Source organism: Barbatula barbatula, assembly GCF_947034865.1.
Source record: "Barbatula barbatula genome assembly, chromosome: 14".
In the NCBI taxonomy this organism is placed as follows: domain Eukaryota; kingdom Metazoa; phylum Chordata; class Actinopteri; order Cypriniformes; family Nemacheilidae; genus Barbatula; species Barbatula barbatula.
This window is the reverse complement of record NC_136777.1, coordinates 2,390,797-2,414,753: the sequence shown is the minus strand read 5'-3', so window position 1 is coordinate 2,414,753 and position 23,957 is coordinate 2,390,797. Positions and strand designations below refer to the sequence as shown.

Sequence of the window (23,957 nt, the reverse complement as noted above, 5' to 3'; positions counted from 1 at the left end):
GTGGTTCCAACCACGCAACAATGCAATGCTGCTTGCGATGGATCGTTGGAACGATGGTTTTGGGTAACACTTAAATCGTTGAACTACACTAGAGCGACCCAACTTGCGACCATAGTTGGCAAAAGATGCTTTTGGGAAACGCAGCCCTGGTCGGTAAGCATCAAGGTATGAAGTTACACATCACTATCGAGCTATAATTCTAAACAGAGTGTCAAATCCTCGACACAGACGCAGTCTCCTTCCCTCTACCCTCCAAAGGGACAAAGTTCTGAAACTTCAGCACAGCGGCACGCATCCAACGCATGTCTGCTCTCTCCAATTTCATCAGACCCTCTTTCTTCTCTTCTGCTCAGTGGAGAGAAAATGAAAACCAACAGAAAAACAAATCAGTGTTTTTGTTCTTCCGTCGTGGAGCCGCGTGCGTACACGAAAAGCGCGCTCCTGCCACACGGAAAACAAATTCCAATTTACAGCAGTGTGTTGCTTCTCCACAGGGCAGGACACCAATGGAGCGCAGATCTGTGTATGTTTGTGTGTGTGTGGTAAAGACATCAGATATTGTCACTCATCTCTATTGACTATTTCACACACCTGCCTTTCTAGTGGAGAATGCAGATGGAGAGGAAACTCAACGGTCTTTCAAACTCATCACCCGGGGAGAGAAAGAGAGATGTAACACAAAAACAGAAAACTTTGGGCCAGTTTTAGATTTTCTCCGCAAGCTTTGAACTCATTTCTCCAACATGAATTCTTTATGCTGCTAATTTGAACACGAACAAACATGTTTTTGACATGACTAATTCATAAGGGCTTCTCTAAATATTGTAGTTATTTCCGCAGCACTAGCACAGAATTTTCCTCTGCGACTAATAGACGTGTTTTTTGCTTTGGTGCGAGTTCAATTCGTTACGGATTCCTCAAAAAAACCCATCGAGAAATGAAGATAGATAAAGGACTTTATGAAGTGTGTCTAAACAGAAACAAACTTTCAAATCTCTAAGAAAGATTCCGTAAAATGTCACGGCAAATACGGCGGCCTTCTATGCTAACCACCACGCCACCTCTCACACGGTGTCTACACCTGGCACGATGCGACACGACGCGACAAAAGACAACAGGACGCATTAGAACCCATTGTAATTTTTTTATTGGTCCGCACTGGATGCGGCACTAATGGACAATCCCATTAGAACATCGCATTGCATCGCGCCGCGTCCGGTGTAGACACGGTGTCAAAAAGAATCACACACACCCTCACTTGACAGAATCTCAGCGCATGATAGTGAAGCCGCTTCAGAGATACACGCAGAGATACCTGACACACAAACAAAGGCTGTGAGACCAACACGATCAAAGACAAGCATGCGGATGCTGCCTGCTTTTTAGCACAGAATGTCTCTGTTCCCCTGACAGCGAGAGACGGCAGAGCAAAAAGAATGAAACTGGAAAAAGTGAAGAGAAAAAAAGAAAGGTGAATTAAAAGTGAACTCACTGGTGGAGTTGGTCAGTCGAAAGGTGACGGAGCTGTCGGAAATGTCACAAACGTTCCGTACGGACACCTGACAGGTGTAGTCGGCAAAGTCTTGAGGACGAAGATTCTTCAACTTTAGCACCTTTGTCTCACCCTGTAACACAAACAGATGATAAAACACACAGGAAATAGTTCTTCGTTTAGACATTTTGATGGACTAATGTGGAAATATAAGTGTTTAATAACATGGGTATGTGTGCAAGTTTGGCTACTAGTAAAAATCTTGAGGTAAAAGTTTGAAAAAATGTCTTTTTTGTTCTTTAGAGGACGTATAAGGCGTTTAAAACATGAGTGTAAATACATTAGTGTCACATCAAAAAGCATAGCTTTATGCTCATATTTGCAATATGAAATCTTATTCTATCATCTTGGGCACAAAGCTGTGGTAAGCAAAATACATGTATGTAAAAATAGTATTTTAAACAGAAGTTATCTTGACACAAATTACACCATTTCCTGAAAATGTGTAGTATATGTTTTACGACCAAGTCCATCAGGTAAATTCATAATTTTCATTATTATTAGCAAAGCCCCCAATGTCCTCCGCATCCACCTTTCTCTATTTTTAATGCGCACACAACACTTTCAAAATATTCAGAAAAAAAAACATAAACTGTGTTCGCACGTATGTGTGATACCTGTGTATACAGAGGCTCATAGATGTCCACCCCGTTGTCTTTGCTCTGTTCAATAAGTCTGTTTCCCCGTTTCCAGATGAAGCGAGCGGGTGGGTTGGAGTTCACCGTACAGCGTAAAAACACAGTTTTCTCCTGGTAGTAGTTCCCTCTCACATCACCGACCGTCTGATGCACAGTGAGCACAGGTTTATCCAGATCTGATCACAGACAGAGAAAAAAAAAGGAACTTAAAATGATGAAATGTCATTTCTTCATTGATAAACCTGTAGGCTAGAGGTCAAATTCGCTTATGACACATTAGCCCCTATAGAGTGCACTATATCTTGTGTCCACCAGTTTGTTGTGATGTCCAAAACATGAGTGAACTACTTCATTCCCTATCATTCTTTTTTACCCACAATGCATTGTGATTTTGAGTGTACATTTGATGTATTCAACTACAATTTCCCATGATACAACACGAGACGACCGCTTGATTAGAATCAGCTGGAGGACACTGACCGTTAACGCCACAAATGTAGCATCCCTGCAAATAAATGTGACCGTTTATTTGTTCTCTTTTCTATTATTTTCTATTTCTAGTGGTTCTCAAACTTTTTTGGTCATTCCCCACTTTAGACAAGGGGGAATTTTCAAGCCCCACCTGCCCCCATCGCCCCAACACAATGCTTATGAAATGCACAACAAGCTTAACATGTTCCAATTTATTGAACTAAAAAGTAGTATCAGAGTAACAAGTTGTATCTAAAATAAAAACTATATACATCAATTAACAGAAAGTTCTAAAATAAAGAAAATAAAAGTGCAGCTGTGTCATAATAACTTTCATGAAAAAAAAAGTAGAGAAAATAAAAGTGCAGCTGTGCACTACTAATTTCAAAAATAAAAAAGATATAAAAGTGCCATTTTGAAATCTGTAAAAAAAACATTTAAATATGGCCGCGAAAGTTTGCTCCGTTAAAATTAATATGCCGATGTCGTGTTATTTTGGCATTTCGGTTCCAGGTTATATTTTTCTCGGGGTCTCATATCTAATGTTCTTTTATTATAGACTCCATGTATAGACTAGTAATGATTACCCCTTAATGTTTCCATAGCGACGTGTCATATTTGTCACGTGACACACCGCAGCCACACCTTATGACAGATCGCCTTACTTTCCTTTTTATTTCAAAATATTCACAAACTTGCTTACCACGGCATCAACTATCTGATATTCCGATTCTCAAAAATGTGTAATTGTGTGTGTTTGGTCATTTATAAACAATCTTGATCTGTATGTGAGACGGGTGCCACCATGTTTCTTTACGACGCAGTTCAGAGAGTTTTGTCTGTCATCATTTTCTCCCGAAATACATGCAAGAAAGTGGCCGGTGAACTCCGAGAACTTTAACTCTTGTAAACTTTATAGTTACTTCCACTATGTTTGTCTGATGTGAATAACACACGTCGTCAAATTATATTTGAATACATTGTTATTGCTGTTTCCACAGACACGAGTGTGTATTGTACAAACTCCAAATGTATTGTTCTACTAGTACTTATGTGTATTTAAATGGCTGAAACCTACAATAAACATTATTAGGTTGAAAACACTGCATAGTTGTGATATATGACAGCGCTGAGCTCGTCCGTCTCTGGCTCAGCGCAAACCAACGCGCGAAAGCACAATTTGAATCTGGCAGTCACTGAACATTCTAAATCTCATATCTGGGACCGTATTCTCAGGGGCACGGAAATAATATCCCATATATGGGACCAAACCGGATACCGCTCAAAAGGTTTAAAATTTCTGTAGCGAGGTAGACGAGGCGAGACCTGGGATTCGAGGCCGGTGCGTGAATGATAACGAGAGTCAGCTGTACGCGCACCGTACTATTGGTTTGCGGCACCAGTGTAACAAAGTTCCATGAAGGGAAGGAAGGAGGCGGGAACCGGCGAACATTTAACATCTTTAATCAAATCAAATAAACAAGGACGTAAAAGACAAACACAAACAAAATTTCCGGGCCTCACAATCTCGGGGTCTCAGAAAGACCATATTTCACAACCCGTACATACTTTAAAGCAACTGTTTACAGGAGAAACCCTGAAGCCATGCGAGCCATAGAGTCCTGCTCACGGGCACGATGATGCTAAAGATGTCAGCAAACCTCCTGAGACGCATGTACAGATCTTTACATTGGTGAGCAGAAAACCACCATCTGAGTAAATCATTAGGATTAGTGGATGAACATCACATCACGGGCGGTGAATCTATTGAAAATGTAATGAAATGAACCATGTCGCCTGATTATTTTGTTAAAGTAATTGCCTACGTATATAATAGAAATATTGCCGAGAAAAGTTCCCTAAACAATGATAACTCAAAGGCGTTGACATATTGTCGGTTGTACTGTCATATCAAAGAATAAACGGATATCACTGCCTGCCAGCACACCATCGGATGGACAATAAATGATGACAGAATTCTGGATTAAACATTTTATACCCCGATGCAACAAACACAACTTAAAAGAAAGCGAGAAAGAGCGAGGAAGGGAGGGGTAAAGGTTAAATCTTTGTGACAGTCTAACAAGGTCTAACCTTTGACCTCTCCCTACTGTGGGATTCCAAATCCACTTTGATTTCCAATAAACAAGCATCTGTCTAATAGACTGCCGGGACGTGCACTTCTATCTCTGTCCGTGTGTGACAGAGAGAGAAAGAGAGAAATGCTTCTATTTTATCTTGAGCATGAGGGGCAATAAAAATAAAAGTGTCATATCAGTCAGAGCAGGATTGACTGTGAAATGGGTCGACCCGTAGGGAATTCCCAGCTATTTCCACGGAGATCAATCCGGCGAGCGCTCTTACCCACATCACAATGACCGTGTCAAATTATCACTCAATTCTATTAGTCACTGTGAAGCTAATGTGACGACCAGAGGCCAGAGGAGCAAATAATGAGTGACATACGGACCTGACCCAATACAACAATGAGCGGAACCATTGATTTTCTGTGCAGTAATACAGACCGGTGTGTGTAAAACTAAAAAAGAGTAAAAATATCTTGATCACAGTAGTCCAACATCAGATCTGTTGAGCATGCATTTCAACCAACAGCCACGGGAAAAAAAATAAGAGACCCTTTCAAAATTATATTCAGTTATTCTAAATGTACTATTTATAGTTTTGTGTTTAGGTAAAATCATCATTTTTGTTTCGTTCTTTGAACTACTACCAATATTTCTACCAAACGTCAAGTAAGAATATTGTTTCTATCTGCAGAAAATGAAAAAAGTTTTTCCGACCTCAAATACTGCACAAAACAAGTTCGTATTCACTTGTAAGCAATACAACAGTAATATTTGTACATGAATAATTAATTCATTGCTGTTGGATGCACCTGAGGTTTCATCTTGTTGAAACTCAACAGACACTGGAATGAAATGGCCACAATACACTTAAAAATGATGATTAAATGAAAAATTGGAATGGTCTTTTATTATATATATAACTACATTACATCATATCATCAAAAGGCTAAAATATATTAAGATAACATTTAATACGAATATTGCCAAACCTTGTACCCTTAAATCTAACCCACAAACACACATCCCCCTTCTGCATTCAGAAGAGCGCAAACAGAAGCAGGCGCTGCGTTTGATCCCACCAGAACCTCCTGAATTATTTAGCACTTTTCACTTTGCTTGAGACGGAGCATCACAGGAGCGCGAGATGCACGTTCGGATATAATGAGCACATATGCATGGCCTAGAACGCACTGCAGGACTGTAAAGATCTGTTTTCAGGTTTCCCTGTAATTTATCTCATTATTTCATTTACAAGTGTCAACATTTGCCTTGTAGCTGTTCTCAAAGCACACACACGTGAACCGAGAGCGTGCGCACGCTGTCTGCCGGGCATTGCTTTGCTCGCATGCGTGTTTGTGCATTGCATCAATGCTGCCAGGATTGCATGATTATGTGAACGTGTGAGAGTACGGCATTTAATCTTTAATCTTATAAACATGAGATTTCTCTTCACACTGGTTTGTCTGAGGGCGGCCGACCCACAATGCACTTGTTCTGTTCTCACAGGAAAACCTGAATATCTGTATAATTCAACTCATTCTTAACGTGCACGTGTGAGGAGAGATATCTGTGAATGCAAGTGCGTATTGACTTACACATTTTGGCGTACAAAATATTTTGAATGCACTGATTCAGAAAATGTTGATGATGCAAATAACCATAAAATTATTTTCATGTTATGAGTGATAACAAATATAAGATTTGTAATATGTGATTATAAAGTGAATTTGCGTGCTATTGACGAATTGGGGCATTAGTCATTTTCACCACGAGTTAGGAATAATAAGCCTTGAAACGATATTTCAACCAAAAAGGAAAATTCTGTCATGATTTACTCACATTCCAGTTGTTCCAAATCTGTTTTTTTTTTTGATGAACACAGAGAAAGATATTTGGAAGAATGCTCACAAACAGACAGATTTTGCCCCCCATTGACTCCCATAGTTGGAAAAAGTACAAGTCAAAAGTGCCCCGGAACTGCCTGCTGTCCTACATTCTTCAAAATATCTTCTTTTGTGTTCAACAGAACAAAGTCAATTTTCCTACTATGGGAGTCAATGGGGGGGCAAAATCTTTCTGAATATAAGGATTCTTGCAAATATATTTCTCTGTGTTCATCAGAACAATGAAATTTATACAGATTTGGAAAAACTCGAAAGTACGTAAATTATTTGGTTGAAGTATCCCTCCAAGGCTTATTTTTCGTGGTAACTCGTGGTGAAAATGACTAATGCCCCAATTCATCTATGGCACGCAAAAGTCACTTTATAATCACATATTACAAATCTGACACTGTATTTGATATCAGTCATAACATGAAAATAATTTTATGGTTATTTGCATTATCAACATCAGATATCTCTCCTCACACGTGCACGTTGAGACTGAGTTGAATTATACAGATATTCAGGATTTCCTGTGAGAACAGAACAAGTGCATTGTGGGTCGGCTGCCCTCAGACCAACCAGTGTGGAGAGAAATGTCATGTTTGTAAGATTAAAGATTAAATGCCGTACTCTCACACAGATTTGGAACAACTCGAAGGTGAGTCAATGATGACAGGATTTTTGGGTGAATGTTGTAATGTTGCGCTGGTAGCGATCAATCATTAAAGGCTTCAGCATCTTCTTTCAACACAGATAATCCATACTGTTCACTGCATTCTAAAGATGGACCAAACGCTCTGGTGTCCAAATGAAACCCACAGCCTGTGGACAGAACCTTGAGTAGATTGACCCCAGACTCATGACATCCCCGAACTAGCTCTGCTGACTAATGTCTACAGACGAAACATCCACGCAGCATTACTATATTTGGCTGTTAGATATAACAAAAGTGAGCTGATTTCATTCTAAAGCTATTTGGAAGTCTGCTTCTTTCATTCTGTTCTGGATTAAATGGTCGTTTTGGCTTTTTACATTTGTGCATTTGGCAGACGCTTTTATCCCAAGCACCCTGCATTCAAGATAAACATTTTTATCAGGTTCATGCAGTCCCTGGAAATGTTGGCACTGCTTCACCGTTCAGGTTAGAGGAACGTTTGAAACTTTACTTCCTGTCTAAACACGAAGACATCACCTTTCATCACCATATGCTTAAAATCCCAAAAATGCCCAGTTACCAACGCAGCCAGATTTAAAGATCTGGTGTATGAAATTTAGCGGCATCTACTGGCGAGGTTGCGATTGGCAACAGATTGCTCTGAGCATTCAAAGGTAATGAAAACATAACCCTTCATTATGTAAGGTCTTATACACCTTCTTTCAGTATTTCCTCATCCTAATGTCATTTCAAACCTGTATGACTTTCATTTTTCTGCGGACACAAAAGAAGATATTTTGAGCAACGCTGGACTTCATTGAGTTCAAATGTAATCTTATGTTGTGTTACACAGCAGAAACAAACATACATGGGTTTTGAACGACATGAGGGTGAACAAATGATGAGAACATTTTTGTTTTGTTTCTGTAATATGTTTCTTCATTTTTTTTAAATCATGGCATCAACAAAGCAGGTTATATGGGTATGGTTTAGGCCTGTGTTTTAAAGTGCCTATGTATACACAAACATCTACACGAAATATATAATGCGCTCACAAAAAAGCCTCAGTCTTAGTTCTCCAATGAATCCCACGGGGGAAAGAGATTCAAGCAAACGTCATCATGTGCTATCCGTAGATCTTCAACGGTGTCAAAAAGAAACAAATGAAATATTAAACAGCCTGATTTACTACTATAACACTTCAATTAAATTGTCCAGAGATCAGCGGTTTCAGGCCTTTTTAATAAACAACTCGGAACGGGAGAGGAGTTCAGAGACGGATTCTCCATACCGATCCAAAAGCCGCAGACTCAACACACCTGCAGCCTCCTCTGCTTTATATCCACTCATTACACCCGTCTCTGCCCCGCAGCGGGAAATGAGATATTTAGTCAACCCCACTGGCACACAACCAAAAACCTTCAGAGTGCTTTGAACTAGGGTGCAGCTTTAATTTAAAACCCCAGGCAAGATTCGGGGACCACAAGTCTGCCGGTGGAGAGGGTCACAAACCATCCGGGCACCTTCAGGTCGCCACCTCGAAACAGTTTAAGAATTCTGGAGGAGAAATGCGAAGGTGTGGCGGGCGATCTCTCTGGGAAAACAAAACAGACTTGCCATAATTGCCTATGCTCTGACTGTTCTGTTAATTGCCCCAGATTTTCAGGGGACTATGACACACGTAAATACAAACTACACGCACACATGCTTCTAGCTTTTGGCTACAGATGGTGTCGTACAGTAATGCTGTATTTTAATTGGCCTCTCAGAGTAATGACTGCTGTTAGAAGTTCGTCCTGTTTTATTTTTTGCTCTAGCAAGATTTCGGCAGCCTTGCCATTTGTCTTGCCGGACAAGCTATCGACCTGTCTGGGAATATTTAAACACCCAATAACATAATGGACACCATATCCACAGATCCAGCTCGAATTGGTTGCCATCAGCCGCTCGGCACCGTCAGAGATGCAGTCTGCTGAGGATGTAGAACATCAATGTATAGTACATACGGCATGTGATTAATGCATCGCTTAACAATACATTCAATTACTGCTGGAAAACCTGGAACGGCAAGGAGACAGAATGTTGCGGCTGTAGAGATGACTGTAAGGACTGCATGTATCAAGGGGGCGACCATTACTATTAGTATTGCTTATGCATAGGGTTTAAACTACTCTTTAACCATTTGCACTACGAAAATGACATCAAACGTGCGTTTGTTGACAGCAGTTAAGACGTCTTTTTTTGTTGCCTGGAGGCGTATAAAACATGCCAAAAAGTAAGATATCCGTTGCAAGATCATCACTTGGCCCTTGTATCGTTGGTCCTTGTTTTAAAGCCACTATGGCTCTATTAAAATTGTATCTCAAACATAAAAAAAGATCATCGCTTGCATCAGCAACATTCAATTCAATTCAAAGTTATTTCTTTAAAGCCCTTCACAATGTTGCATTATTGCACAGCAGGTTTACAGATGATCCATAGCAGAATAGACAGTAAAGACAGAGAGGAACTATAGGTAAAAGAAATAATAGAGAACGTGATGAACGTAATGTGACGCTGGCTGTGAGAAAAGTCATTTTCTTGTGATTTACTCCGTTAATGTTACTGTGGGAACATTCTGTGAAGATACAGCCCCGGACAAAATTAAGAGACCATTGCAAATTTTCATTTCATCAGCATTTCGAGATGCATTGTGGCCAACTCTTCCAAAAAAACATGTACAATTATGACTGTTGTATTGCTTTAAAGTGACTATGACCTTGTTTTCTTTGCCGTATTTGAGGCCTGAAAAATACAAAGCATCTTTTCTGTTATTCTCACCTGTTTCTTCCGTTTTCATTTTCTGCAAATAAATGCAAATACAATACTTTAGGTTTGGGAGAAATGTTGTTAGTAGTTCACAGAATGAAACGTTTTACCTAAACACATCCCTAAAGTCAATGGTCTTTTTTCCCCCAGCTGTATAACATTGATATCTTTATGAGTGAGCAAGGCCATGTCAAATATTGAAATCATAGAGAATTTAATAGTTGATATCAAACCTTTATTGCTCATCATTAGATGGATTGGATTTCACAGAATGCATGGTAGTATAGAATGTAATGTAATGTAGCAATTTGTTCTTAAGATGTATATTAGAGATAAAATAACTGTTCTGCAGGATGGTAACCGAATGCGCTTTAATAAGTCTGTCTTTCAAAATTTGAATACAATATTACTATTTTGGCTTTACAAAAGAACTGTCAGTATGATAAACTGTTAAAGACTCATCATTCTCACAAGTCCACGTAAAACTCTTGATCTGTATCTCCGAATACACTTCCCAGATCATTTTATTAATGCACAAAAGTGCTTTTCACATATGACATTTGGAGCGTTATATTCACTCCTTTAGTATCTCACCATCTCTCTCTTTCCACGATTGACAACTGCAGATATCATAAACTGTCACTTTGATCTGAAGATCTACTTCGAGAAGATTCTGGTTAGCATATTCAATCAGATAATGAATTGGAATCAGATTATCAGAAAGTAACCGGAGGGAGTTTGGCACCTTTAATTATTCACGATGACCTTTCCAATCTGACTGATTATTTACAGAAATTGATCAGCTGTTATTGACAGGAAACTAACCAGCAGCACATCATTAAAGGAACATTCTATGATCTTCAGTTTCTCGAGCCTGCGTGATATCGATAGTCGTATAAGCTACATCAACGCTCATTAATTGTGAGTTGGCGAACAATAGAAAGGTATTTTTGGGGTTGTAGAGGTAAAGTTTTCCATTAAAATCATCTGGGCAAACTGTTCCTGGTCAATTCCAAACCACAAGAGAGAGAAAGAAGTTTTTAAATTAGTCTTACAGTGTCTTAGACGAGTATGTCGATACGACGAAAAAGGATTTCTGTTTTTTGCAAACACTAAAACAAAGCACAGAAACGTAACTGAGGTCATATCTAAGGAACAAATCACATGAAAAAAGATGAAAATATAAAACTTTTAGAAAGGTAACTTCAAGTGCATTATATTAAGTATCCTTAAATTCAAGATATCATTTTATTTTACATATTATTGATGTAGGTTTTATACTAAACCCATTCCACACGTAGAGTAAGTTATCATTTAGCCTGTATATTATATATATATATATATATTGCACATATAGTATATCAGTATATTTCTGAGGAGTAAATAATAAAGATTAAACATTTAAAAGTAGTGCACTTACAGCACAGCACGACTTCTCCGTACTTCACCTTTTTATTATTAGCGAAAAGAAAGTTACAAGTATTTAAATAAATAAATCATTCAGCATCTTCCATCAGCCACGAACATGTTTCTTATCTGTTCAGTCTTAACATTGACAAACAGCACACGATACGATATTTTGTCATGTATTCAAGCGTGTCATTTCAACCCTGAAAGATGATTGGCTATAGGTCGGGCCTAAAAGTGTGTTCGCCTCATGTAGATTTGAAGTGTTTATCTGTGTATTTGATCGTTCTCAAAATACCATCAATTTAACTTGACGAGAAGCCAGAATGTGTGTGTGTGTTTAGCGTGTAAAATGGTCACAGCATGAATCCCCGCGGGAACTGACTGTCTATCAGATGGAGCATTTAAATGAACTGCTTTAGAGATCGTATGTCTCTAATACGTCTCTTCATCACAGACCGAGACGCAAATATCTGTGAATGCGTGGGAGGCGGCGGTTTAACACATAGAGATCAATAGGGTCCCCGCGGGCCCTCAACGATGCGTGTGCCCAGCACGAGGGTCTGCCCCCCTGGAGCTCTCTGAAAAACAAGGCCACGGTACAGGGCGCAGAGGAGCATCGCTGTTGTGTTTGTTTAACCTTTCATAAAACAGCCGTTCATTGCACGCACATACATACGCACAGGCGAGCAGGACATGCAATGTAAGCATTTGCGGATTATCTTGATATAGAGCCCCTCTTTCATTTTAAGTGCCCTTTATATCTTCTTTTCCTCACTTTTTGCTTTATTTACTGGTTTTCCTGGAGGCAGCTTTTCTTTTACAACAACTGGCTTCGCTCCAAACGTCGGGAAGCCGTCGAGCAGGAAATACTCTTCTGTTCTCTGCTGTTATGATGCGATTATTTAGTGGCAAATCCTTGACGGTGAAAGATTTCCCGTCCATTATATCTGAAAAATGTGCGGTGCTCTTTAAAATGTTCAACCCTTCCGATTTTCTTTCCCTCTTCCCTAGACAGCATTTTGATATCAACGATACAAAAAGGACAACAAAAAACTAAACCGGGTCAGTTCACGCCAAATAAAGATGTAATTTACTAGCCTACGTGTTGCTTCGCACCTGTATTACCTAAGTAGTCGGCAGTATATGACATCATACAGCATGTCCTCTGAAGGCATGCTGGGGGATTTCTGAGTAAAAAACAAAAAACGTGCAGAATTTGATCATTTTGAGGTGAACAAACCCTTTCGAACTGTCAAGAGGCACTCGAAAGGATTTTGAGAAGAAGGCAGTACAAGCATTAAAATGCTAAAACAACAAAAAATCTGGATATTTCTTCATGTTTGGTAGCTGGGCTTTGAGGTCAAAAAGAGTAAGATCTACTTATATAGAAGCCGTTCCACTTGAAAAAAACACTAGTATACTATAGTATTACATTCATATAATATAGAAATAGTATACACAGTATAATGTAGTAAACCATAGTGTGTTTATTCTATATGTATATGTTTATAGGACGTATATAGCACTGTATGTGGTATACATTATAGCATAGTATGTATGTAGTACACCCTGTAAAACAGTAGTATCTTAAATGTATAGATAGTATCTAAAATGTATCTAAAATACTATAGTATGTTTTCATGTGGGCTTGTATGTACAAACTAAATTCCCCAAAAGTGTATATACTGTACTATGGTATGTTTAACTGTGTTTACATTTACAGTTTATTTATTTCGTTCGCTGTCATTCTTAGATCTCCGATTGTCCAAATTTGCTGCTTCCTCAAGAAATGGAAAAAACACTGAACTGTTTACATGATTTTTGACAAACATAAAGGGTGGCTAATAATAAGGATTTATATGGCGATACAAGGTTTCAGGAGGACATCCGTGATATTATAGTAGGGTTCGAAAACACTATAGTGTCTAGGGTTTTTAATAAAATGTATATACTGTAGCATGTTTTCATGTGGGTGAAAATCCCTGAAAACTACAAACGCACAAAAAGCGAACCACAGCAGTCAGTGTCACTGTTTGCAAATACATTTTGGAGGTGCAGTCCACAAATCAATACAGAGTAAAACTGATGTCTTCTAAAAGTACTTCAGACTTTAGCTGCCATTAGTAGTCATGGTGGTGATTCATTCATACTCAAATAACACCAAAAAACGGGACAGAGGTTAGACCCTTACAAAGTGGAGAAAGCCAAACACCATAATAAATAAGCCAAATCTGAGCTATGTATTCCAAACGTTCCCAAGTAATCAATAATTGTCCATAAACATCAAATGTAAACAAATTCATATTCATTTGGATTCCACCCTTGATACGAGCTTCATCTCACCTGAAATCATAACGCAACAATCTTTCAATACGGAAATGTCACTCAGAAATTAACAAAAACTCAGTATTTTTGTTTAGCAGTGGGAAAATAGGATATCTAGATATCTAAGTACTATATATTTATAACAAGTCAATATGTGCAGCAAACGATTGAAGCACGGCGACGGACAGCTCCGACAACCCTCAACCTTTCTGTTTCTAGACATTTGGACACAGATATTGAAATAACAAACAAGCAGCGAAGGCCGATGTGATTGATAGAGCTAGCCGGCCCGACTACACCCTGCTGGTGGTCCAGGTGTCAATTCATTCAGCCTGAACTTTTTTTATATTTCCTCTCTTAACAAAAGCCAGGAGAAAGGTCAAGCTGATCTTGACTCGCTGGCCTATTGTATAAAAATAACATGCACTGGAATGGAAAATGCTTATAGGACCAACTGATAAAAACACATTTCAGATACAAAAAGAGCACATGGACATTCAGACTGATGTTATCGGCGGCTCAAAGCCGAAAGACAGTTTTATTCTTTAACTCCCTGGTGTGTGTATGAAAAGCATTCTCTTTTTCAATACAGAACTGGACAATGTCCAAACATGATATGAGGAATATCATCCCACGTAAATAGCAATATGCAAAACAATATTTCATCCGAAAAATTTCAGCTTTTGCTGCCTTCTAACGCACATTTTGTCCGGATTGTAGTCCACATTTGCGAGCTGCTGTTGTATAGATCTTATGAATACTTGAGACTTGATTCTGAGCTGTGAAATAGATCACAGCCTTTACTGAACGCATCCAGGGCTCGATATCATCTCACACAACCGACCGGCTCACAAAACTGGCCTTAGGCAATCTCAGACATCTGAAAACATATCCTCCCTTCATCCCTTATCATTACACTCCCTACATTTCATATAAAATATGGAAATGAGGTCTGTTTGGACATTCTCCTTCTATATTGCATCAGTCGAAGATATTTCAATCACACACATATACTTCAAATATCATTGACATATGCCTAGGCATGTTGGGATGTAGTCAACCGCACATGAAGAATTGGACAAACTGAAATTGAGACGAATATGTAAGGGCTAATCCACAGCTAGCCGTGCGTCGGGCGGTTCTTGTTGGCTTCCGGTCGGGTGGTTCTTGGCCTCCATTTGACTAGCCATGAATTATCTCATGGTATAGCTTGTACCATGGTTATTCGCCAAGTTAAAGCTGTTTACAGTGTAGGTTTAGATCAAACCGGTGAAAATGACAGTTACCCGTGCGTTAAAGGGTTTTAATGTACACCCTCCAGCCAATCAGAATCCAGTATTCAAACAGACCATGTTATTATAGTTTTTAGACCATTTACGACAACCTTTTCTACATTTTTTGCTTTTCACTGCGTAACTAAAGTTGCATTTAACGACTAATATCTGTAGCGATTGACCAGGTCAAAGGTCAAGAAGGTACAGTAGACTAATCATCAAACATCTCAGAGCAGAAGCAGAAAGAGTCTGCGGGGCTTCAAGCGCTTCATGTTTTCCAGAAGTACTGTAGAGATCAGAGGCTATAAAGTGATAGAGGATGTAAAAACAGATGTAAGGTTGTAAGAATCACACGTTGTCATCACACTTGATTTAACACATAAACCACTTTGACCCCAAGACTGTTAAACATCCACACACAGGCACAAAGCTTTTCAGATGTGGGATCACTGCAGAACGGAGAACAGCATACATACATCTTTAACCCTCGTGTCAATCTAAATCCGTATGACTTTCCTCTGCAAAACATAAAAGAAAGATATTTTGAAGGACGTTGAAAACCAAACTATATTGGTCACCATTGACTTCGTAGTCATATTCAGGTTTGGCGTGACATATGGGTGATTCAATGATGACAGAATTTTTATTTTGGCGTGAATTATCCCTTTAATATTGGTTTCCACCCTGCATGACTGTACTGAACGGATATAATTATTTATAAAACAAATTTGTCCGATTTCACAAAACAGAATAACTTGAAAATACTTTCCTGTATAGTCCCCATTACTTTTCAATTCGCCCTCTCCTGGACCACCAGGCTTCATTCTAGCTCTATTCTGGCCCACCGAGCGTCGTCTGCTTCAGCTTGTGAAGCCTGCGTGCCAGCTCAAAACCCTGAAGCAACATTAATCCTTAACACAGACCGTTTGAAGTGCAAACAGCGCTTTAAGCTCGTACAACGAACATGAAAAAACACCAAGAATCTACAGTCAATTCAAAAGCGCTTAAAATTACAGTAGGATCAAAAACTAAATCCTGCCTGCCTAATGCTGACAGGTGCTGCACACCTGCTGGGATATTTATACCAACCGCTGATGGCCAATGGAGCAGAATTACAGCACTTGAAAGCACTTTAGCTATGATTAAGAGCGGTATGCTGTTAAACGCTTTGGGAAACGGATTAGAAAAACAAACCTGTTTATCGATCATTTTCTCAAGCACACATGTGCATTCGGTCAGCGGCGGCCATCTGCACCGAGAGCAAAAATATGCTCCGTTAACCTTAGGATAAAACATCTCAGCTGATGAAATTCCACACCTCGCCGTATTTCTGTTCCTTATTAAAAAGAAGAGAAATCCTTTCAAGGGGAGCAGAGTTTTTCACAGAGGGTGCGAAACTCCCACAATGCACAGCAGGTTACAGCTAATCGACTCCAGAGTTGCCATATTGCACTGTTCTTGGACGAGACGTCTTCACTGGTATTATCAGATTGTTATTATCAAGAAAATACTATCATTATTTTTGGGGAACTGTTAAATTCAGCCTTCGCAATTTCCCTGGAGTTCAAAATCTCCATCTGTGCTCAGCAGGGTGGACATATTTAAAAGACACACAGAGGCACAGGCGATGAATGACTATATAATAAATGCCTTTTGCAGGATGGATTGAGGATATGCACACAGTACGCAGGGAACACCTGGACGACTCGTAACATTTGTAAAAAAGTCCTTATGTTAAATAACCATGCAACAACAATGCATCATGCAACAAACATTTACGGTATCATAATGTTCAAATTTTCTCCTATTAATCCGATTATCCGTTCAAAGCTTCATTCAGATCGAGCTCAATCGGATCGATGAAGTTGTTTTTCCTAAAGGCCGGCGATCCGATTACTACAGATTTTTGTTTGCACGTAAACTTTGCTATCGAGTCAGCAATGGCACTATTATGAACTGTAAAGTACAGGCTATCTGTGTTTTCTCTTTGAATAAACCTCCCATCATTTACCCTGATGGTGAAAATCAATGGTTTTCTGTGTCCTTAAAGTGAGCTCTCGGAGAGCGGGAAGTTTCCGGGAGTCTATAAGGTCTGTCTCCGGGGAGTGATCTTTCTCAAACGCAGCCGCACGTGGCAGCGTTTCTAAAAGCATCTGACATTTAAGTGATCAGCACGCAACACATTCAGTCCTGGAAAACACAAGCACGCTTCACGCGACTCCTGCATTCAGAGCGGCAGCGGAGTGAAGCGTGCTTGTGTATTCCAGGATCCAGGATCTGGATGAAATTGTCACCAGTAAATAAGCGCTTGTGATGTCAATGTTTTTTGGGGGCGTCTCTGAGAGTGATTCGACTCTTGATTGAGGATGACATCTTGCATCTGGGTGGACAGAACCTGCTGTCATTTAAACAACTGTAGTGATAAAACTTGTTTAAACTGCTGAGTCCACAAAAGACAGCTGTGAAGTACAGTACAACAAGAAAATAAATAAATATTTACATAAATTAAATAAATGGAAAACTGTGAAAAGTGCTATTGAAATAAATTTGAATAAAATAGAATTAGCTTTACAGAGCCAACATACTGTTCTCTTATCTAAGCTTATGATTATTATTATAAGTGATGCTTTTGAAATAATATAAAAATAATATAATAATATTTTTTATTATTCTATTACATTCTATTAATATTATACCACGCCCATAGCAACCAAACCGGTTAGCCTAGCAACCTTATAACAATACCAATATCTCTGCATAGGAACATCTTAGAAACATGGGAGTTAGCTTGTTTCACTCATAGCTTAGAGCATCATCAGTTGGCAGATGCTAAACCACGCCCATAGCAACCAAACCTGATAGCCTAGCAACCTGAACATTGTAGAAACATGGGGGGTTGGTTCATTTCACTCGTGGCTGGGTGCATCATGCTAGCAACATGACATTCATGTTAACATCATATTAGCAAACATGCTAATCATTTTTACATCATGCTAATCATGCTAGCAAACATGCAAATCATGCTAGCATCATAATAGCAACATGTTAATCGTGTAAGGATCAAGCTAGCAAACATGCCAATCATATTAGCATCAAAATAGCAACATGTTAATCGTGTTAGCAAACATGCCAACAACATGTTTATCATGCTAGCAAACATGCTTATCATGTTAGCATTATTTTAGCAACATGCTGATTGTGTTAACACCATGCTAATCATGCTAGCAAACATGTAAATCATGTTAGCATTATTCTAGCAACATGCTTATTGTGTTAGCATTATGTTGGTAAACATGCTAATCATGCTAAAAACCTTTCAAACTATGTTAAACTATTAACTATAGAACTGGCTTTGTCAAGCCAACAAAGTTTGTTCTCAAACTTTACAATCTGGTTATATTTGGTGAACTAAACTGGTAAACTATTTTTAAAAACACTGATTGAACTAAATAGTCTGCCATAAAACAGTTTGTGGTTTAATACAAGTAAAGCTTATTGAGCCTTATTATCTATCATAAAATAACCCAAACATAATTCATTTACAGTCTTTCTCAATGCAAGGCATTCTGAAGTGCTTTAAAGACAAATTCAATGTTTTCTTTGTGTTTACAAACTAGGGAAAGAGCCTACATTTTCCCTGCAGTAATCGATAGGGCTTAACTAGTTATAAACCCAAAAACAATCCTTGCAGGTGCAATAACCTGTAGGACCTACCAGGAATGAGCTATTTTATTAGTTTTTACCAATAAAGCTCCCATTGATTTGTGCATTTGTCCAATTAAAACAACATTTTCTGGCGGAGTCAGGTAATAAACCTTCTATTTTCTCAGTCTCATGCGGGAAGTTTAAATATCATGGCCTATCCCACACTGTAAAGACAGAAAGTGCTTTTCCCTGTCTTGCCGGCCTCAACATCATCTGACCAATACCTGTTTTTCCCCATCCGTCCTATTTCTCTATGAAGAACAGTCTCTGAACAGAACCAAGTGTGGACAAAATTTAGGCCGGTCCTCGTGCACCCACAGCAGCGTGGATCATCTGTTAATGGAAGTGATTTATAGATCAACACTTCATTATTTATGCCACCACAGGACGGATTAAGAAATATTCAAGTTGTAACAGAAACACCGGAGCGGACGCTGTCAGTAGTTTGTCCGTGTGTAGTTATTACAGTTTAAGTCTGTTTCCTAACTGAGGTTCTATGGAACGAACACGAGCAGATTACCAAAGAAAAGACCAACATTCTGAGAGGAAGCGAATGTGTGACTGAGAGTGCATTAGAACTGTCACATGAAAACACACAATTTCTTCCACAAAAGACCATCACCTGCCACATCTTCCACTTCCCTTCTCTCTATTCTTTTTAAACCCAAAAATGAAATTATGTCATGAGTGACACAAGCCCCCAAACTTCACTCTTGTTACTCATCAGAATAAAGACGTTTAAACAGATTTGGAACAACTCGAAGGTGAGTAAATGATTTTTTGGGAACTATCCCTTTAAGCACAATCCAAAGTCCAAAAACTGGATGTCTTTCGGGTCATGAATTGAATTAAACTGGCCATAACCAACAGGATGGTCAATAATAATCAACTGGGAAAACAACAGAGCAGAATTTACAGAAATTCCTCCCCTGGTTAGGCCTGGTTTCCCTCTTTTTTTTTCTCCTCCAATGGAGTTTTGGGTTCCTCGCCACCGTTTGCATACTGTTTTGGACTGTTTGCCCGGCTATTTTAATAGTTTTTATTAATTAACACTGCATTTAGGAATTTATAGTCTGTCCTGTGTATTTGACCTGTGTTTTGACTTGCATAACCTTATATGTTTTGCTTATAGTCAATGTTTTCTTGAACAGCTGCTTTGTAACAATGAAAAATGTCAAAAGCGCTGTATAAATAAAGCTGACTTGACTTTAAATTGTCATTTTGAATAAATCAACACAGACACACAAAAAATTTCATTAGTCCAACAACAAGAATAGTTTATCTACTATTATTGTTAATTCACTACAAAATAAAACAGTTTCCTCGTGTGTACTGTCATATTCCATTTTAACTTCCTTCCATATGAATTTTTTATCAGAATTACAATTTCTCACCCTGTGTGCTTTCTTAGTTTTGCTCAAGGTATTTTTCAATATAGTACTGAATGCCTCACAACCCTGACACACACAACACAAACTTCATGCCCTAACTCATAACGTGGGAGTTTTTCGAGCTGGAACTTCAGGACTAAAAGAATGATAGAGAGAGAAAGAGAAAGAGAGAGAGAGGGGAAGCCTCCTTTGTGTGATATCTGGAAGTAATTCCAAGGTCGAATTTCCTGGTATCGAGGGGTTTGGAATAAACACAGCACTAATTAGCCCAAATGTGGCACAATAGCTCTATCTGAGATGAGTCTGAAGGCCGAGGAGAATCTAAGACCTACATTATCCTGCTGTCATGCTTCAGATGAGAGAGAGAGAGAGAGAGAGAGAGAGAGAGAGAGAGAGATGGTTCAGTGATCAAGGTCTCTGTGACTCTGCTGAGTCAAATCCTAATCACAAGATCAAAGTAAACCAACCAATGAGAAAAGCTAAATGAAAACCATAATCACAATCAAATTTAAACTCTTAAATCTAATTCAATGCAAAAAAAGTACATTAAAAGCAGTTTTCCGATGACATTTTGGCCTGTGTGACACGCCCCCGTGTACGGCACAAGAGTCCTATTGATAACAGACAAAGCTGACTGTGTCCACCACTCCCCCCACCCCACGGGCTCAAGGGTCCGTCAGAAAGAGGCTCATATACTGCAGCGTAGACACTAAATGGCCTATTTTCAACGCAATCAATGTCTCATTACAGACCACGGTTATAAATCTTAGCCTTATTTAGTCAGGGGATTAAAGGAAGCAGGATAGAGCGTCGCACACGGAGGCAAATACATCATCACCAGATACATGCAGAGACACACACAAGCGGCCGGGCACACATTCGAATGCATTTAAACGGGCCACACAAATCTCACACGTATATGCAGAAACATGCATGTGCCAAAAGACATGTCGCGTGCCAGGTTTCAATGAGCATCATGTGTGATTTAGTGAATATGTACGTTTGAGACAAAATAGGTCTGAATCCATCAAGAACAAAACAAATGGAATTGCCAATAAAATAAATTTTAGGAGAAACATCTTGCCAACAAGTTAGGTTGAGATGAATGAGAATGAAAACAACTGAGAACTCAATCAAGTTTTCTGAACTTCAGAGCAACTTCAGAGCCACAAAGAATGAAGGTTCTTGGAAAAATACAGAAATCAATTTTTTTTATTTGTTTTACATAAAAATGTTTCTTAGCTTTACTTAAAAATCAAGAAAAAATGTGTTTGGCACTAAAGAAATATACCAGTGTGTTTAAAGTGAAATAAAGAAAATCTTTATAAAATATTGCTTCATATTGTTTTGAAAAAATACATAATTTATATATATATATATATATATATACATACATACAGTATATGACAATTACAGTGCACAATATTTTAAATAAAACAGCAGAAAAGATGAAGATTTCGGATATATGTATGTATGTGTGTGTATGTGTGGGTGTAAGTGTGTATTCTGAGGTCTATAAGAGTAGACCTGCGTACATGAAAGGTGTGAATATGACCTTTTTTAGCATTTTATTTATTTGGTCAATGTAAATTTCACTATTCATATATGTTTGATGTATTATGTATGCTAGTTTAACATCAGCCTGCCCAGGGACTACGGGTGAAAATTAGCTCTTGATCTAAAACCTGGTACTATGCATCTCTCCCCTTGAATGTTTATTGTACGGTGTCCCTGTTTCTCTAAATAAATAAATAAATACATTTCTGTATTGGCTAATACCATTATTGAGGGATGTAGCCATAGCAAGTGTCCTACATTTATTATTTATAATCCCTATCAAATCACCTCTGTCACATCATAACATGCAACAAAGTTGTGTTAGCTCACCCGTGACATTGCAACACAAAAAACACAACTCTGTGTGTCACGCTCCAAGTATCATCGGTGGGAAAAAGCGTTATCGTGTTCTCTCCACCTACAGACAAAAAAATGTTGACCTTTACACCTACCGCGAACCCTCTCAGCATCTGCCGTCTATTTTTATCCACATGTCGGGCTACCGGTGACCAACAGAGGAGCTTCACACTGACAACTCCATCTCAGAGAACACAACCGTACACACAGAAACACCATAGATAGACAGACAGTGTCAATTATTTTCCCATTAAAAGTCTCTGAAAGTTCCTTTACAGAAGACTGGAGTCTCTCATCCAACAGAAAGACGCTTGTTGTTTTGCGTTTTACATTAGTACCTTTTTGATGAATGAAGCCCCGAGCTCTGAAAAACATTTTTTTTTCATAAGGCAGAAGGTGGTGTGTTCCTTTCAAGAGCTTCTCTCTGCTTACAGCTTCCCATTTCATTTTTCAATAAAACACATGTCTGCCAGAACACATGAAAGCGGACAGAAAGTTATTACGCATCTTTATAAAGCTCACACACGTGGCCTGTGAAGGACAGAAAAGAGAGATGTTGATTTGGATCTCAGAGTAGCTCGCATGCAAATAACAATGAGTATAAATGAGTTGATGTAAGGACTGTTCTCTCGCATCATACCAGATCTGAGTAATAAGGTTTCAGTGTGAGGAAGAGAAAAATCAAAGAATCGAGCGGGACACACAGGTACATATTCACAGTAGTTATACACCTTGCTGCAATATTAAGGTTTTCTACATGCTAAAGAAATAATCGTCATCTTATCTTATTTTCTGGTTCTGTGTAACCTTGATGTCTCAAATTTTATTTATTGCAAAAAAACATGCCTTTAAATGCATCATGCAACCCATAAGAAAGAAGAAACAAAGATGATCTCCTTAACAAAAAAGAATAAATAATTAAAAAATCTTTATTTGAGATCGAATGGAGAGCAAATGGAATTATTTGTTGTAGTCTCGTGTGTTTCATATATTTTCATATATTTTTTATCTCACAAATGTCTCCATTGGAGTTTCAGAAGTGATCTCAAGCCGAGCTCAGATTGGTCAAGTCTGCATTCAGAGATCTAAATTATTTAAGATCTCAATATGAACTCAAACATTTCTCATCAAATTTACCCAAATCCAGATCTACATTCATTTTACACTTCCATACTCTTCATGCATTCAGACAATTGCAGTCTCATATGTATCTGAAACTGAACTGATACTTGAAACACAACCTCCATCAAATCTCCTGAGCTACACTCTTATAAATAAAGGTGCTTTGCGGTGCCATAGAATTACTTTTTTGTCTAAATAGTTCAATAAAGAACCTTTAACATCCGAAGAACCTTTCAGTTTCACAACAATGGTAAGAAAGACAAGGCTCTTTAAAGAACTTTTGACTGAATGGTTCTTTGTGGAACCAAAAAATCTCACGTGTTACTTCTCCTTATGTCATTTCAAGTCTGTATTCATTCTTCCTGAAATTCAAGAGGGTGAAAAAATTATGACAAAATTAGTATTTTTCAATTATGGCTATGTTTGCTTTTTTCATCCAGCAAAAAAACAAGCGTTTCTTATAATAATAGTTATCTGCGAAATGAATCATTCATGTTATTTTTAATCATTTTAAAGTGGCTGTCTGTAAGAATGACCCCTTTGTCGCCATCTCAGTTTGTAATGGCAACTGCAGGTGATCCGCGAAGGTATTTTCTTTATGCGAGTTGTGATTCGGCACTGCTCAACTAAACGGCTGAGTCTGATGTTTTGAGTCGTATGTCACGTGTGTCCTGTAACAGTAGCGTATAATAAACGAAACATAACAGATAACATGGCAG

The 23,957-nt window shown here is 38.6% G+C and overlaps 1 protein-coding gene across 1 annotated transcript in view; it reads right to left on the bottom strand.

The window, feature by feature from the left end:
* mdga1 (MAM domain containing glycosylphosphatidylinositol anchor 1) overlaps nt 1-23,957 on the bottom strand; it is a gene marked incomplete at both ends in the record, with an annotated part of 131,773 nt that overhangs the window by 52,018 nt on the left and 55,798 nt on the right. The window contains 2 exons of the mRNA XM_079473932.1: nt 1,493-1,625; nt 2,170-2,366. Of these exons, the coding sequence (XP_079330058.1) occupies nt 1,493-1,625; nt 2,170-2,366 (330 nt within the window). The remainder of the gene's footprint in view (nt 1-1,492; nt 1,626-2,169; nt 2,367-23,957) is intronic.